At 38.6% G+C, this 15988-nt stretch overlaps 1 protein-coding gene across 4 annotated transcripts; it reads right to left on the bottom strand.

Annotated features, from left to right (window-relative positions):
* Positions 1–411: 411 nt before the first annotated feature.
* LOC120059069 (tumor necrosis factor receptor superfamily member 14-like) lies at positions 412–5564 on the bottom strand. 4 transcript variants are annotated; one of them, XM_039007852.1, is made up of 9 exons: positions 3245–4862; positions 2892–2991; positions 2675–2800; positions 2391–2546; positions 2142–2229; positions 1828–2027; positions 1634–1653; positions 1347–1395; positions 412–1117 (listed from the first exon to the last, which is right to left on the bottom strand). In XM_039007852.1, exons 1-9 carry the CDS (start codon positions 3326–3328, stop codon positions 1077–1079), a joined length of 864 nt encoding a protein of 287 aa, XP_038863780.1. In that variant the 5' UTR covers positions 3329–4862; the 3' UTR covers positions 412–1076. The 4 variants fall into 4 exon arrangements, 3 of the variants coding, with proteins under 3 accessions (XP_038863780.1, XP_038863782.1, XP_038863781.1); XR_005478092.1 differs by having other exon boundaries at positions 1347–1653; positions 3245–4865; XM_039007853.1 differs by lacking the exons at positions 412–1117; positions 1347–1395 and adding an exon at positions 5475–5564 and having other exon boundaries at positions 1482–1653; positions 3322–3440.
* Between the last annotated feature and the right edge of the window lie 10424 nt (positions 5565–15988).

Genomic DNA, 15988 nt, shown 5'->3' with positions numbered 1-15988 from the left:
GTGGAATTTATTTCCTTCATGCGTTTGAGCCAAGCAGTTGTGTTGTGACAAGGTAGGGGTGGTATACAGAAGATAGCCCTATTTGGTAAAATACCATGTCCATATTATGGCAAGAACAGCTCAAATAACCAAAGAGAAACGACAGTCTATCATTACTTTAAAACATGAAGGTCAGTCAATACAGAACATTTTGAAAGTTTCTTCAAGTGCAGTCGCGAAAACCAGAGAGCGCTATGATGAAGCTGGCTCTCATGAGGACCGACACAGGAAAGGAAGATCCAGAGTTACCTCTGCTGCAGAGGATAAGTGCATTAGAGTTACCAGTCTCAGAAACTGCAGCCCAAATAAATGTTTCAGAGTTCAAGTAACAGACACATCTCAACATCAACTGTTCAGAGGAGACTACGTGAATCATGCCTTCATGGTCGAATTTCTCCAAAGAAACCACTAAAGGACACCAATAAGAAGAGACTTGCTTGGGCCAAGAAACAAGCAATGGACATTAGACCAGTGCATCCTGCACCAGTAATCTGTGTCTCAAGATATTATCAAGTCCCATTTGAAGTTCCATAGTCTGGGCTGACAGACGTTGTGGTCCTGAAGTTATGAACACATTTGACTTTCCCCTGGGAAGAGGGGAAACAGCTTCTAAATCTGTTTCCTAGCAAGGTGAAGCTAATTTATACTCATCACATGGTCCTTTTCATTTTAGACCAGTCTGTAGGCTGTAGGCAGAAGCTGATATGTTTCTGCCCTTCTGAAGCATCTTACCAGTGGCGCCCACACAAAAAGCTAGTTATTCGCTGACACAAGTGGGAACAGTTCAGGCTGAGGAGTAAGTTTTAAACATCCCCATGTGGTACAAAGACACTGTGGTCCTCTCCCAACAGGTATCTAGAAGTCATATTCTTCTAACTGGAGGTTGGGTTTCAAAGTGTTTTTCATTTCTTTACTCTACAATTGAATGTGGTGTAGAATCCTGTTTTTATATCAACCAGATTCTACAATATCACATTTAACATGTAGTGTTAAGATACACTAGAGATGGCTGGACCAGCCAGCCAGTGGACCACAGATTACAGAATGTCGAGTCCCTGACTGTGACGGGGGCTTGAATCTGGGGAGAGAAGTAATTTGTAATTTATCAGTAATTCATTTACATTCTGGACAATGTTTTGTAGTACAATAGCTTGTCCTATAATCTTGTATAATATCATTGGTCTTAGCATTGATGACTTGATAAAGTTATATACCATATACATTTACTCATAAATATGTTTGAAATTCTTTTAACTCTTTAAAAACTATTCCGTACATATTTTGAAAACCATGAAGGTGTGCCTTACCTTTTCCAGTTCCCCCAGACAGCATTGGTATTTCCTGATCTGGGGATGCCTATCAAATGGAATCAGAAATTAGTTAAACACATTGGGCGGTTTCCCGGACAGAGATTACACTCAGTCCTGGACTAAGAGGCACATTCAATGAAGACTTTCCATTTAAAATGCTTTTTATTCCAATACTAGGCATAATCTCTGTCTGGGAAACTGGCCCAATAAATTAAAATGTCAGTCAGAAGAAAGCACAAAGTAGTACAATGTGATGAAATATATTCATAGATTTCCAAACATACCTGTGTAGGTATTTGAGGGTCTATAAAAAAGACAGATGACCAATATTGTAATAAACATACCATGTAACCATGACGATAACAAACAGTAGTAATCTACACTATGAGAAGTAGAACATGTAGCATTCACAGAGTAAACTGAATATCATAGGCAATGAAAACAATGAATGGAACAAATACAATTCCAGTCATCTTACCTGAGTTTGGTCTTGTTCTCACTATTTCTCTTCTCACCATTTGTCTTTTTATCATTATAAATAAACAAACACCAGCTATGGTGGCTATCAGAAAAAAACACATGAGAACACCAGCTATGATTCCAACTATGGGAAGTGAGGCTACTCCACATTCTGAATCCGACCAAGGAGTTCCTGGTTTTATTTCCAAGAATTCACATCTGTTAAAGACAGAAATCGAGGTATGTTTTTTAAAGTTTCTATTTGAGTATATTAATGTATTTATATCTTCAGGGGAATAAACTTTTGAACTAACTAATCATGTTCACCCTTACTCTGTGTGTTGTTGACAAGATGTTAATGATCCATCTGAATAAGTTTTACCAGGGCAGTCAGAACACACAGTATCTGTAGATGTTGTTCCTGCACAAATACATGTTGAAATGTTAATGAAAATTGCATTTGTTCCCTCCCTTTATTTTTAATTCCATAAACTGTAATGATTGTTCACAATGAAGATAAAAACTTGACTCAATTGAATTATAACATTACAATTAGTATAATGAGTGCGACAGAAGACCAACCTGTGTGGCTGATGTATTGACCAGGTTTACAGCTGCGGTGTCTCTGGGCTGCTCTACAACCATCCTTAGTTGGGTCTAGACAGTAGAACCCCTCCAGTGTCCCACAAACAGTGTCTGATGAAGGTGTACATGGCTGCTTTACCATCAAACCCAAACCTATAGAGAAAACATGGCATGTATTATCTGATGTAGATACAACTGACATATCCTCATAGCATAACAACAGACTAACATATCAGTGTTTGTGTCTGGCTTTCAGGGCAGACACACAGGACCACTCTTACCTGGATCACAGTTGGTACACACTTTGCATTTTATGAGACCATTGGGCTCATCAAGGAATGTAGAATCAACACAGGGCACACAGCTGGTGCTGGTGAATTCAGTACAATGCCTATGTACACGATTTCCTGGGGAAGAGAGAATGACAACGTCATGTTTTTCTGTTAGTGATGATGTATTAATGTCTGGTGATTCAAATGATGTAAAGAGGGTCCTTACCTGGTGAACACATGGGACAACATTCATCCCCTATTCTGTACTCGGCTCTACCACATGCAATACAGGATCCAATGCTTTCAAGCACCAACATAATATGTATCTAGAAGTAGAGAAAAAAAATACACTAATCACTCAAATTGAAACTCGTGTATTTTTTTAACTTACAGAACTAGTTAGGAAAATTCTAACTAAAATATTCACTATTCAAATATAATGTAATTATGGAGAACTATTTTTAAACTGGCTTTTGTAAATGTGGTGTCGTACTGTGAACTGAGCATACTGTTTGGTGCCAGGAATTTCTGTTGCGTGAAAAGAGCCTCGTACAAACCATCCTGATCTCATGAACTTACATTCTGTTTCCCGGCGTACAAGGCTAGTAAAATGATGCAAAGCCACAAAATGTGCAAATCAGAAATGTTTTCCTCACAGTCCATATCAAGGTTCCAAACTGTGCCATGGTTCCTCAATCCTCTCCAACTCACTGGAAGACCCACATACTGGACTTGTGACGTTTTTAGGAGTTTTGAAGTATTGAGATGAATAGACCTGTTGACTTAATGTATTTTAGTACATGTACTGCATAGTAAGAATAGCTCTATTATATTCTGCTTAAATATTGCATACACTGCGCAGTTAATAAATATAATGTACGTTGGCTGGCCACCCCTGAGTTAGTCACCACCATCAATGTGAATAAAAGTGAACTGAATCATAATAAAAAATAACCTTTAAATTTGTAAATGATCTTGCTGAATTAAATCACAGAAAGTTTAAGTTAGTTTGAGAAGTATGAAACAGAACTTGGCAAATTATTATTAGAGAATGCTGCCATCTTGTGGTGACGTAGCCTTGTACATTGAGCAAAGTCCGTTCTACCAAAGACAGCACAGTATGAAGACAGACTAAACTGCTTCACCAATAGAAATCCTCGATCACAATTGTAGGCGATGTCATGGCAACTTTGGCTTGCCAAACTCATGCGTAGAAACACGTCATCGGGTGTAACGGTCGTCTAGAGCTGAACTGCGCATGTGCAACATGTCAACTCAAAGGCCCTCCTTCGATATAAAATTATTTTTGACGAAAATGTAAACGTGTGAATTTGTCACTTTCACGAGGTTTGAGTAATAACATGTTCAACTACTTAAGGCATTGGCTCCAATCTAGGTTGTGCCTTTCGATTTCGAGAAAATGTCCAACTTAAGGAGGAATTTTTCAAACCCGGTCTGGAGCCTAATTTATAAACCGTGCATATGTACAAAATGGACCATAAAACCTGCGTGTGACAGTTTTAAAACAAAAATTGTAATTTATAAAATCTGAACTTGACATGAAAATGTGCTCACCTTCCCACAAACTTTAGACCATGCCTACGCAAAGTTTCTAGTTGGTGAAGTATAGCATTGAAAACAGGAAAGTAGACTAGTATTGTGTGCAAATGGGGGTTATGATGGACAGGTTCATTCATAACAATAAACAGGTTAATAACAAAGTGCAATCATTTTCCATTAGTTAGAAGAGAGGAAATCTATTTAGTTCATCCTTGCATTTTAAAATAATTACATATAGGCAGCTATTTCCTAAGCAATTATTTATAAAATGTTGTGTTTTGCATTGATTGTTGTCTTGTATCTCAATTGCTTGAGGATCTGTTCTCTCCATCCCTTTCATCTGCACTGATGGGTCAATACTTGACAGTTGAAATCAATATGGTTGCTGAAATCATCATTAGGTAGATTTTTGTGTTTGCTTTCATGTATTTATTTATATGTATGTATTGTGTAGATATGTTTAGTGTAATTGATGTGTATACAGATATGTTTAGTGTAATTGATGTGTATATAGATATGTTTAGTGTAATTGATGTGTATATAGATATGTTTAGTGTAATTGTTGTTGATTGATGTTCATGCAGGGCTCATCTGCAAAAGAGACCATGGTCTCAGCATGACTCCCTGCTTAAATAAAGTTGATAAAAAAAAAAAAAAAAGTGTTGATGGCCTTTAACTCCACCCATTACTCACCACAAATAAACTCACTGTATATGGAATACCTACTGGCTTTTAGAGCAAAAACTATTCTATGTGCCGCAGTAAAAGTACGCATGTTTTGGGGTCAGTTGTTTTTACATACACACGGTTTATAAATGAGGCCCCAGGTCTGTTTCGCAAGCATTCTACCCCCACAGCGGGGCAAAGAACTAAAAGTTACAACCAGGAAAAGTTTGGCTGCTGACTGGCAATCATGTGATGTTGTTTTCCTTATATTATTTTGTCCGTTTATTCAGTTAATCAAACAAGCATTAATGAATAATGACAAGGCCATAGCGTTTAATATTTCAAGAACATTGACAATTCGAGTGAGTAGCAGCGCACTTTTAAAATTAGAAGGGAGTTACGGGAGATAACAGAATATTGAAAACGAAAGCGAGAAAACAGCATAGCGTAGGCCTGCCTATTCGTTGTAGTAAAATGACACAATCATTAAGCAATATGAAAATATATTATTCTTAAAGTTATGCTACAGCGCGGAACATGTAAAGTAGGTTATTTCTACGTAAATACGTCATATTTATATTACCGCAGTCTGGAAGTTGATTCCTCAGGGTGTCCAAGATGGCGTCGCCGTGAGAGGGCGTGTTCTCGCGCTTGTCAAAGCAACATTGAGGGTTAGGTGGTTAACATTGGCTATCACTGTTGAAAGAAACTAACTACAACTTGTTTTAGCGGCATAGGATACGTTTAGATTTCGTTTTTGTCAAGTTGAATGGGAAGAACACGACAGAAAGACAATAGTAAACGGAATATCCAAGCCTCACAGAAGACGGCAGACATTCTAGTTAGCCACGACGAGAACCAAAGCAGCATGGATACACAAGATGCAGCGAGCTCAAGCAAGAGAAAGGACAAAACTGACCAGGATGAAATCCTTGCAACCTCTTTACCTTAGACTCCAATTAAAAATCCACCGGTGAAAAAAGTAATAGGACATTTCCATGTCTGAACTTTTCTCTGCAATCCAGTCCCTGTCTACTAAACAAGACGCCACGTTCTCCAGTGTGTCATAGAGCGGGCCACCGAAGAAACATCAAAGAAGATCGATCATTTGTCAGAAACTGTCAGTCAGCTTCACAAAATTGTGAGCGAAAACAAAGAAAAGATAACGTTCCTAGAGAATGAGTTTTAGAAACGGTGTTGATAAAACATGTTTACTGGAGAACTGAGACGAAGTAGAGACTCTGGACAGGGTGGATGAGGTTTAATTAAATGCAATTTATTCAGAGGTAAAGATATCTGAAATAGCGTGCACGGACCCTTTCATCAAGCTCAAAATGGAACTCTCCGAAAGAAGCCCAGATAACAGAGTGCATATACATTTTATACAGTACAGAAAGTAGGTTGAGTCTGGAAGTTCTGGTCCTCTGGTTGGTTCTGATGAGTTGGGCGAGGTCTCCTTCAGGCCAGTATCACAGTCCCATTGGCTCTGAGTAGAGTTCTTTGTCTTCAGAAATGTTCAGCTAAAACAGGAGATTAGGTGTGTGCGTAGATGTTCCTATTTTGACATTTCTGTGTGTCTCTGTAAAATGTTCAGACTGAAGAGGAGTTTTTGTGTGTGCGTAGATGTTCCTGTCTTATCTGTGTTTATGAAAGGTTTACGTCAGCCCTCTGTCCTTGGGTATGTGTGTGTCTCAGTTTCTCGTGATATTCAGTGCCAGGCACCCCTTTTCTTATCAGTCTTTATGAAAAGGCCTGTGTCAGCCATCTGTCTCTGGGTGTGTGTGGGTCTCCGTATCTGCTATGAGTTTGTGAGAAACCCTGTTTGGAAAGAAGTTAGTTATAACAATGTATTAGCAAATATGCTTGTTATAATAAATGATATTTATTACAACGGCAACCCCCAAATAATGAGCTGTGAGAATGTAGCTGAACTTCAAAGGTACTCTCGCAGGTGGAATCTGAAAATCCAAGGTGTAAAAGAGGTAGAGGAATATTAGGGAAGCAGTCATTAACATTCTGGGAAAGGTGACTCCGTGCATCAAAGACAAGCTAACATACGTGATCGACTTGGGAAACGAAGATATGATGGACCCCCTCGCAATATCATTTTGCGCTTAACTATGCGCCATTCCAGGGACATAATCTGGAAAATGACCAAGGGGAACAAGTTTCTGGACGAGAAGAAGCTCCGCATCAAAGAGGCTCTGATACCGTTTATACAGAAGGCAAGGCACGACGAGAGGAAAAGAAGGCTGGGTTCAAGGGCCCACACGCGTTTATCGAATAAATTATTACTCGGTAACTGACATTAACCGAACTGGAACTGTGAGTACTGCCATGAGTAAATGTACCGCTTGAACTAAGTTAACCTATGAACACTTGCCAAAAGGAAATGAACATATTTTTACTGTTAACCACCGCTACCTCAACTGTGCGTAATTTTCCGTCGGAGTAATCCCTCTCAAGCTTCACTGTTTTATTGTTCACATTACCACTTCTGTTATCTAATTTGTGTTCTTTCTTTTAAATGCAGGAGTTAGTTTTCAACTCACTCAATATCGTTAGTCTGAATGCTAGGGGTTTGAGAGATCTTACAAAAAGGAAAGCCTTATTTTTATATTGTAAACGCAGGAAACTCATTTCGGGTGAGTGATTTCAAATCACAATGGGGAGATATGGTCTATTTCAGTCATGTATCAAATCATTCTGCTGGTGTTTTGACACTATTCACAAGTTTAAAGGTGACATTCTAGAATCCACATCTTCACAGGATGGGAGATGGGTCATAGTAACTGTTAAACAGCAAAAATCGCTGAAGTTGGAGACTTATTTCCCTCACCAACTTTAAACATCTGCTATCTGAGCAGCTAACCGATCGCTGCAGCTGTACATAGTCCATCTGTAAACAACCCACCCAATTTACCTACCTCATCCCCTTACTGTTTTTATTTATTTATTTTTCTGCTCTTTTGCACACCAGTATCTCTACTTGCTCATGATCATCTGATGATTTATCACTCCAGTGTTAATCTGCTAAATTGTAATTATTCGCTCCTATGGCCTATTTATTGCCTACCTCATGCCTTTTGCACACAATGTATATAGACTCATTTTGTTTTTGTTTTTTTCCTACTGTGTTATTGACTTGTTTAATGTTTACTCCATGTGTAACTGTGTTGTCTGTTCACACTGCTATGCTTTATCTTGGCCAGGTCGCAGTTGTAAATGAGAACTTGTTCTCAACTAGCCTACCTGGTTAAATAAAGGTGAAATAAAAATAAAAACTTGACAATGCTATTTTCATCATTTGTAATGTATATGGACATAACTGACATGCTCCAAATAAGACCCTTTTTACCCAATTTACCAGAAAAGTACAGGATTTATGCAACAAATACTCAGAGGCTTTTCTAATTATTTCAAGGGATTTTAATTAAACACCTGATGCATCTGTTGATCGTTTTCCTCCTAGAACGAGTCAAAGCCTTCAAAATAGCAATATCATCACTGCATTATGCAAGGATCTCTCTGCTGATGATGCCTGGCGTTATTTCAATCCGGATACAAATGGTTATACCTGGACCAACAAAACTATGTTTACGTAAATCTAGAGTAGATTTATTCCTAATTTCCCCCATTTTGTTATAGATGTAGATCATCAGTTGACTCCCTTTCCTGATCACTTGATTTCCCAGAATTTGCAAGCTACTAAAAAAAATCTAAAAAAGGTACTCGAGGATATTGGAGATGAAACACACTTAAAGAGCCTACTCTCATGTGAAACATCAAATTGTTAGCCAAAAATATCTTTGCAAGAAAAGTCTTGGGTCATGGAAGTATTTGGCAATTTTTCAAATTGATGAGCAAGCTTGACAGATTACCTTTAGAAAACTCAAGTTGAAGAGTCTGTATTTAAGTCTTTACAACTAGAATTAGAACAGCTTTACACAGATCTGGCAAAGGGTGCCTTTGTAAGGTCAAGAGCAAAATGGATTGAAGAGGGGGAAAGAAACACATGTGACTTTTTTTGCACTTGAAAAAAGATACTACAAAAAAATCTAGCTGCACTCAAAATTAATGTTTTATGCAAAGATCCCATTACAATAACATTTATAATTTTTTTTAAATGAAACCATCACAACTGACAATTTCAGGAAGATGGTTGTGAAAGCTACATCTGCCACATTCAGAATTATGTCCCTGTAATTGAGGATGATTTCCACTCAGTTTGCGATTCACCTGCGTCAATGAAAAAAGGGAAATCACCTGGCCCGGATGGCCTGTCAGTTGAATTCTATAGACAGTTTGAGTTACTAGAAGACCCTATTTTTAACATGTTTCACGATTGCATTAAAAATGGTGAAATGGTCTCCATTATGAAACAGGGCCTTATTTCATTGATTCCGAAGCTCGATAAAGACCCTTCTCTCACTGACAATTGGAGACCAATTACTTTATTAAATATTGATTACTAATTGATTGTTCTGGTTTATTTTAAAAGATTAAAGGAATAGATACCATTATAAATGAGACAAACAGGATTTATGAAGGTGTTAGGGTTCGTTCCTTATGTCCTTTGTCAATCATTGGTTCATTGGTGAAATTAGCATTATGACAATATCTTTAATTAAATCATACAAAAACCTTTATTAATGCAATTGCAGACAGAAGTTGACAAACAGGAACATAGCACGCATGTTTCCGAGTAAGTTCTGCATCAAACAAAAGGTCTCAAGTTGTTTTATTAAACCGAAGTCCCGCCTTAGTGATGTCACTGACTACGTCATTACCTTTTTACTCCTGAGACCAAAACCCTATATAAACAATGGCTTTTAGTGTTATCTTAAACTTAGCAGTAAATGTCCACTCCCCAAAGCTGATTTCTTGTGGAATGTTTGACTAGCCTTATCTCCTCCACTCCCCTGCAGAGCTCCTTCTTCACAGTCACACATTACTCAGAGGAGCCTCTTCATAATGAAATAGAGAGAACTAAAAACAATTGTGGAATACTAATCCTCTACAATGAATTTGTATTGTTAATCTGTAGTCTATGACCCTATAAATGTAAGGAGGGAGGGGTCTTATAACCCCTCCCCTTCTATTAATATAACATAAGCATAATCAATTATTCTAATACACCAAACGTTTGTATAGCCCCAATCATGACCCCTAGGTAAATCCTGACAAAGGGCCGTCACATAAGCTCTAACATTCGTTTAGTCTTGGACCTTATAGATTATTAAGATGCAATGGACTCAGATGCGGTTGTCTTATTTTTGGACTTCTGTAAAGCCTTTGACACAATTTAAGATTAATTTCTCTTTAGGTCACTTAGAATTTTCACCGACTCCTAAAAGTTTATCAAAGTCATTCGCATGTTTTACAAAGATATAAAATAGTTCTGTGTTAAACCTTAATTAATATTTCCAAAAGATTCAGTATCAACAGAAGTGTAGGACAGGGATGCCCAATTTCGCCATTTATAGTAATTTTGGTTGTTGAACTTCTATCTCTAGATATTCTGAATAATGCAAATCTGTACGGCTTAACCATTTAACAAAGAAATCAAAATTTGCCAACTGGCTGATGATACGACTCCTTTTTTAAGAGACAAAGACCAGGTCGCCCATGCCCTTAATGCTATAACTGCATTTTCTATTGCATCAGGATTAAAACTGAATGTTTCTAAAATGTGAAATCTTATGTTTATTTGACTCTGATAAAGAAATAGAAAATATTCCTGTAAAGGACTGTGTTAAATATTTAGGAATACAAACACCATGTAGTCAGACATTTGAATTTCTCCTAAAATTAAGAATATTTAATAATTGGCTACAAAGAGATATTTCTATACTTGGGAGAGTACTTCTGTCCAAGGCAGAAGGACTGTCTCGTTTTGTGTACCCCTCATTGTCTTTATTTGTAAATCCTTCTACTTGTAAAGAGATCAAAAAGACCTTGCTTGACTTCATCTGGAAAAATAAGTCAAACTAAAAAACGTCAGTCCTCTCTAATAAAAGAGCTGAAGGCGGTCTGGAAGTGTTGGATTTTGACACAACACTTTCAAGATTAACTGGTTGAAAAGATGTTTGATCAATACTGATTCAATATGGTATTTCATTCCAAATAATGTGTTTAATAAGTTGGGAGGACTTACATTTTTACTGAAACGTAATTATATTCCTGAATGATTACCCGCTAAATTGGCTAGGTTTCACCAAGCTTTAATGGCCTGAAATTTTTCCCCACAAAGCTCTTTTGTGGAATAATTCAGATATAACTGTAAGGAATAAGTCATTGTTCTACACCAGCTGGCATGAGGAATATTGACTTTGTTCTTGATGTTTGACAACAGGGGTAATATTCTTACATATGAACAATTTATAGCATTGAAAGAGTTTCCAATACCTTTCAGAGTTTATTTCTGTGATCAAAGCCGTTACCCCAGTGGTCTAACTACACTAATGAAAACTCATCTTAGCTTTGGTAATGATCACAGTTTATCCAGAACTCAGATTGGAAAGCGTGGGCTTACTTGAGAAATCTTGTTGTAAATATATGACAAATTCTCCATTCACAAAACCAAGTTACACCGAGAGGAACATTTCTGGAACATGTTTATTCCTGACATTGTCTGGAAAAATGCATGGTTAAGGCCTTACAAATATTGTATACCAAACAAATTTAAGGAAGTGCACTTTAATTTTACATAAGATATATCCATGTAATTCTGTTATCCAAATGTGGCTACTGATGGATATCTGCGTTTTCTGTGAAAAAGGTGAGAATCTGTCTCACTTGTTCTTTGAATGTAAATTTGTCAGACTTTTGGGAAAACCTTGCAGAACACTTATTTACCATTATGAACACTACCCATGTTTTTGACATGAAGGATATAATGTTACTATTGCAATGATAACAAGACCATTGAAATGATTGATTTAAAATATATATATATATTGTAGACAAATACTTTATACACAAACAAATTCCAAAATTACACATTTGATTGAATTTAACTATTTTATTAAAACCCTAGTGAATAATAAGAATAACATTTGTGTGAATCATTATAATGAGATTTTTTCAGAGTGATTCCAATTGTACTAGAATTTTTTTATTATGTCATTGATTTGTTCTATGTTTGTATTTTCTTGTTAATACCTGCGTTCTGTTTTGTATGATGTAGCAATGTAAGTTGTTGATCTGTTATGAATAAAATAAAATGATTCCTCAGGCTTTGTAACGAGTAAGCTACATCAGCGTCATTTCTGGTCACAACTTGTAGACTTCTTTACGTGCTGCTGTGCGGTTTGTTGCCTGCCAACTTCACGGTTTTTACTTTTTAATGACCGTTTTATATTTTCCCCCTCGCTCGACTTCTCACCCCGGACATGTTTCTACACGACCTCCACCAGCCGAAGCTATGTAGTAACATTATGCCTTCTAATTGCAGTCGCTGTACTCTTAATATACAGGATAACGATCACCTTATGGCGGGGATAGCCGTGCTGCATGCCCAGCTTCAGATGCAATCCTTAGGCAAGAGTAATTTACGTGTAGGAAAGGATTAAACAGCGTCTGTGCCACCAATAAGTACAGATAGTAGTAAAAATCCCCTCGCACAGTCCCCGCAGCCAGACAATTTTCTCATGGCTTCTGGGAGGAAATGCTCATCTGATGTCGCTCATTCAGCCGACAAACTTTAAACCGGTTTTCCCCATTAAGCAACGAGTCCAAGTCTTCTCTGGTCTCTCCTCCACTCGTTACGGGGTCTGAGACGCCAAAGCCTCCCACCATTAGCTCTGACAAATTGAATACCCTAGTCATTGGTGACTCCATTACCCGTAGTGTTAGACTAAAAGAATCATCCAGTGATCATACATTGTTTACAAGGGGGCAGGGCTACCGACGTCCAGGCTAATCTGAAGATGGTGCTGGCTAAAGCTAAAATTGGCGAGTATAGGGATATTGTTATCCACGTCAGCACCAACGATGTTAGGATGAAACAGTCAGAGGTCACCAAGCGCAACATAGCTTCAGTGTATAAATCGGCTAGAAAGATGTCGGCATCGAGTAATTGTCTCTGGCCTCCTCTGTTAGGGGGAGTGATGAGCTCTACAGCAGTCTCAACTCAATCGCTGGTTAAACTGTTTTCTGCCTCTCCCAAAAGATAGAATTTGTAGATAATTGTCCCTCTTTCTGGGATTCACCCACAAACAGGACCAAGACTGGCCTGCTGAGGAGTGACGGACTCCATCCTAGCTGGAGGGGTGCTCTCATCTGATCTATGAACATAGACAGGGCTCGAACTCCTCTAGCTCCACAATGAGAGGGTGCAGGCCAGGCAGCAGGCTGTTAGCCACCCTGCCAGCTTAGTGGATTATTAATTATAATATAATAATTATTTGTTCTTAACTGACTTGCCTAGTTAAATAAAATAGAACTTGGTTCTATTTGTGATGCTCAACACGCTGCAAGTCCTGCCTCTCCCATCTCCTCATTGGTTTTTAGGAGCATATACCCACCTGGGCGATTTAAAAGATTAACTGAGGCCCACACTCCAGTCGGTTGTGGTAATGCACCGTAAAGTTGGTTGCCAACCGCCATATAAAGTTCAAAGAAGAAGAAGCCTGAAGGGAAGAGGTTACTAGAAGCGAACTAAAACGCTGACCAGACCAGACCGCACGCGCGCTTCTGAGTGCACCATCGCCCGCATGTTGATTTTGTCCCCCCCCACACCAAATAAGATCACAACACGCAGGTTGAAATATCAAAACAAACTCAACCAATTATATTAATTTGGGGACAGGTCGAAAAGCATTAAACATTTACGGCAATTTAGCTAGCTTGCTGTTGCTAGCTAATTTGTACTGGGATATAAACATTGAGTTGTTATTTTACCTGAAATGCACAAGGTCCTCTACTTCAACAATTAATCCACCCAAAACGGTCAACCGGATTGTTTCTAGTCATCTCTCCTTCCTTCAGGCTTCTTTGGACTTTACATGGCGATGACCCTGGAGCAGCTAGAGAGGAACATCAGAACAAGTCTAACTTCACCAGTACCACCATGGCTGAGGACACAGGGGGGGGAAGGTATCATAGCACATGACCCTACTACATAAGTACATTTTATACAGATTGGTGTGGCCCCCAGTCTGAAATCAAAACATCCATGTTGACACTTTTTTGATAACCCAAATCTGAGGTCGTTAGCACTATGGTTGGCTCAGTGGGGTGTGCATCATATTGGAGGTCGGTAATGACTGTAGTTGTAATATTATAACCCCTCTTTTTAAAGGAGCAGAACATACTGATGTTAGGTGAGGAAATCACTCATCTGTCAGTTTGAAGAGGTGAAGAAAACCAAGAGATCTCTGTGCTTCAGGAGGAGCGGACAGAACTGATCCTTTCTCATAATGAGAATGTGGTCAGAGGTCAGGTAGGAAGTAGGAACCTCTCGGTACTGTATATTTCAGAGTTCTGAGAGTATTTCAGCTCATGTACTGAACAACAAGTTGTGACATTTGTCCATTTGATAAGGTTTGATGGGTATAAAGCCATATACTGAATACAACAGCAGTGTTCTAACTATAACAGTGTCGTCTATCCCTCTATCCCGGACCCTAACTACAGTATAAAAGTACTATAACTATAACAGTGCCAACTATCCATCTGCCTTTGAACAATGAAGGTTGACTAACATTGAAACTAAAACTAAATGAAAAAGAAAATAGAAAGTAAAAACTTGAAACTTCAGGTTACAAGACTCTTCAAACTAAGACCGATACCAGAACCAACAGAGCACAACACACATCTAGAATTAAAATATAAAACCTGTCAAACTAAAATAAAACAAATGAAAAGCTAAAATTGTATAGAAAAATTGTGAAAATGGAGAGCTGAAGTAACCTTGGTTGATAGTGCGTCTGTCAGGAGGTCAGGAATCGGAGGGAGGTGGAGAAGGAGGTGCAGGAGAAGAGCCAGCAGATAGCCAGGCTGCGTTGGGTCCTGAACATGGAGGGTTCCTAGCCCTGTTGGACAGAGAAGCAACTCACTCAGACAGAACACCAAGCCACACAGCATGAGGTTAACCCTTAGTTAACTTGGATAGAGTTAGGAATTAATAATTTGTTAGCATTTGAAATTGATATAAAGGCTGCACGCAATGTTATTTTCTGGAATATGACCTAAAACGGATCTAATCTTGCATGGTGGCCTTGTCTGTGTCTTGGAACATGGCCACAAGCACAGCTCTTCAGATATAGAGAATTCTGTGGACAGTGAGGAGGAAGACAGAGTATCACTTACTGAACAGATGAGAAGTGATTTAGAGGAGGCCAGGAATAATCATGTGATCTCTTCTGGTGTGTTCACATGGAGATACAGTATCAAACACAGCTTTAGAGCCTAAACTGTGGGAGGATGAGCCCCCAATCCTAAATCTCCCTAGTCCCTTTCCCCTACCTCCTTATGCACTTGTGGAGATCTGAGAGGATTGGATAGCTGTGAACAAACACTTTGAACAGATTACTCTTATTGTATGTAATCCCAATCAATACTGCATTTGTACTCTGCAGGTACAGTGAGTTCCTTCTGTAGAACTCTGTCCATAAAGGAAGGAGAGCTGATCACTGCTGAAGGCCAGCAGGATGAGTTGAGACAGCAGCTGGAGGACCGGTTTACTCAGCTACAGGCCATGTCCGGGAAGATAGTAAAGGACCGGTTCAAATCTGCCATGTCTAGAAAGGTTTGAACATGCTTTGGAGTGTGCAGATTAGGCTATATGTGAATCAGACCTGGGTCAAATATGTATGTCAAATTATTTTGCTTAACTGGCAGGTAGAGTTTGCACTTTTGGGACAAAGCTCTTAATGATAACAAAATCCATAATTTTGTTATGTAACTTTTGCTCGTGGATGTCTAAGAAAATAGACTAGGGCAAGTACATTGATTATGTCAAACAATGCTTCAATGAGAAACCTCAAAGATTGGCAAGTAATGTAAAAGAAAGGTTTAGATAATGTATCTCCAGCAACATAGGGCTACATCCGGTCACGGGAGAGGTTGTACTGCCCTCTAGTGTCAGTAGTA

This window comes from Salvelinus namaycush, chromosome 14, assembly GCF_016432855.1.
Source record: "Salvelinus namaycush isolate Seneca chromosome 14, SaNama_1.0, whole genome shotgun sequence".
Lineage (NCBI taxonomy): Eukaryota > Metazoa > Chordata > Actinopteri > Salmoniformes > Salmonidae > Salvelinus > Salvelinus namaycush.
This window is presented reverse-complemented; position numbering and strand designations above follow the sequence as displayed.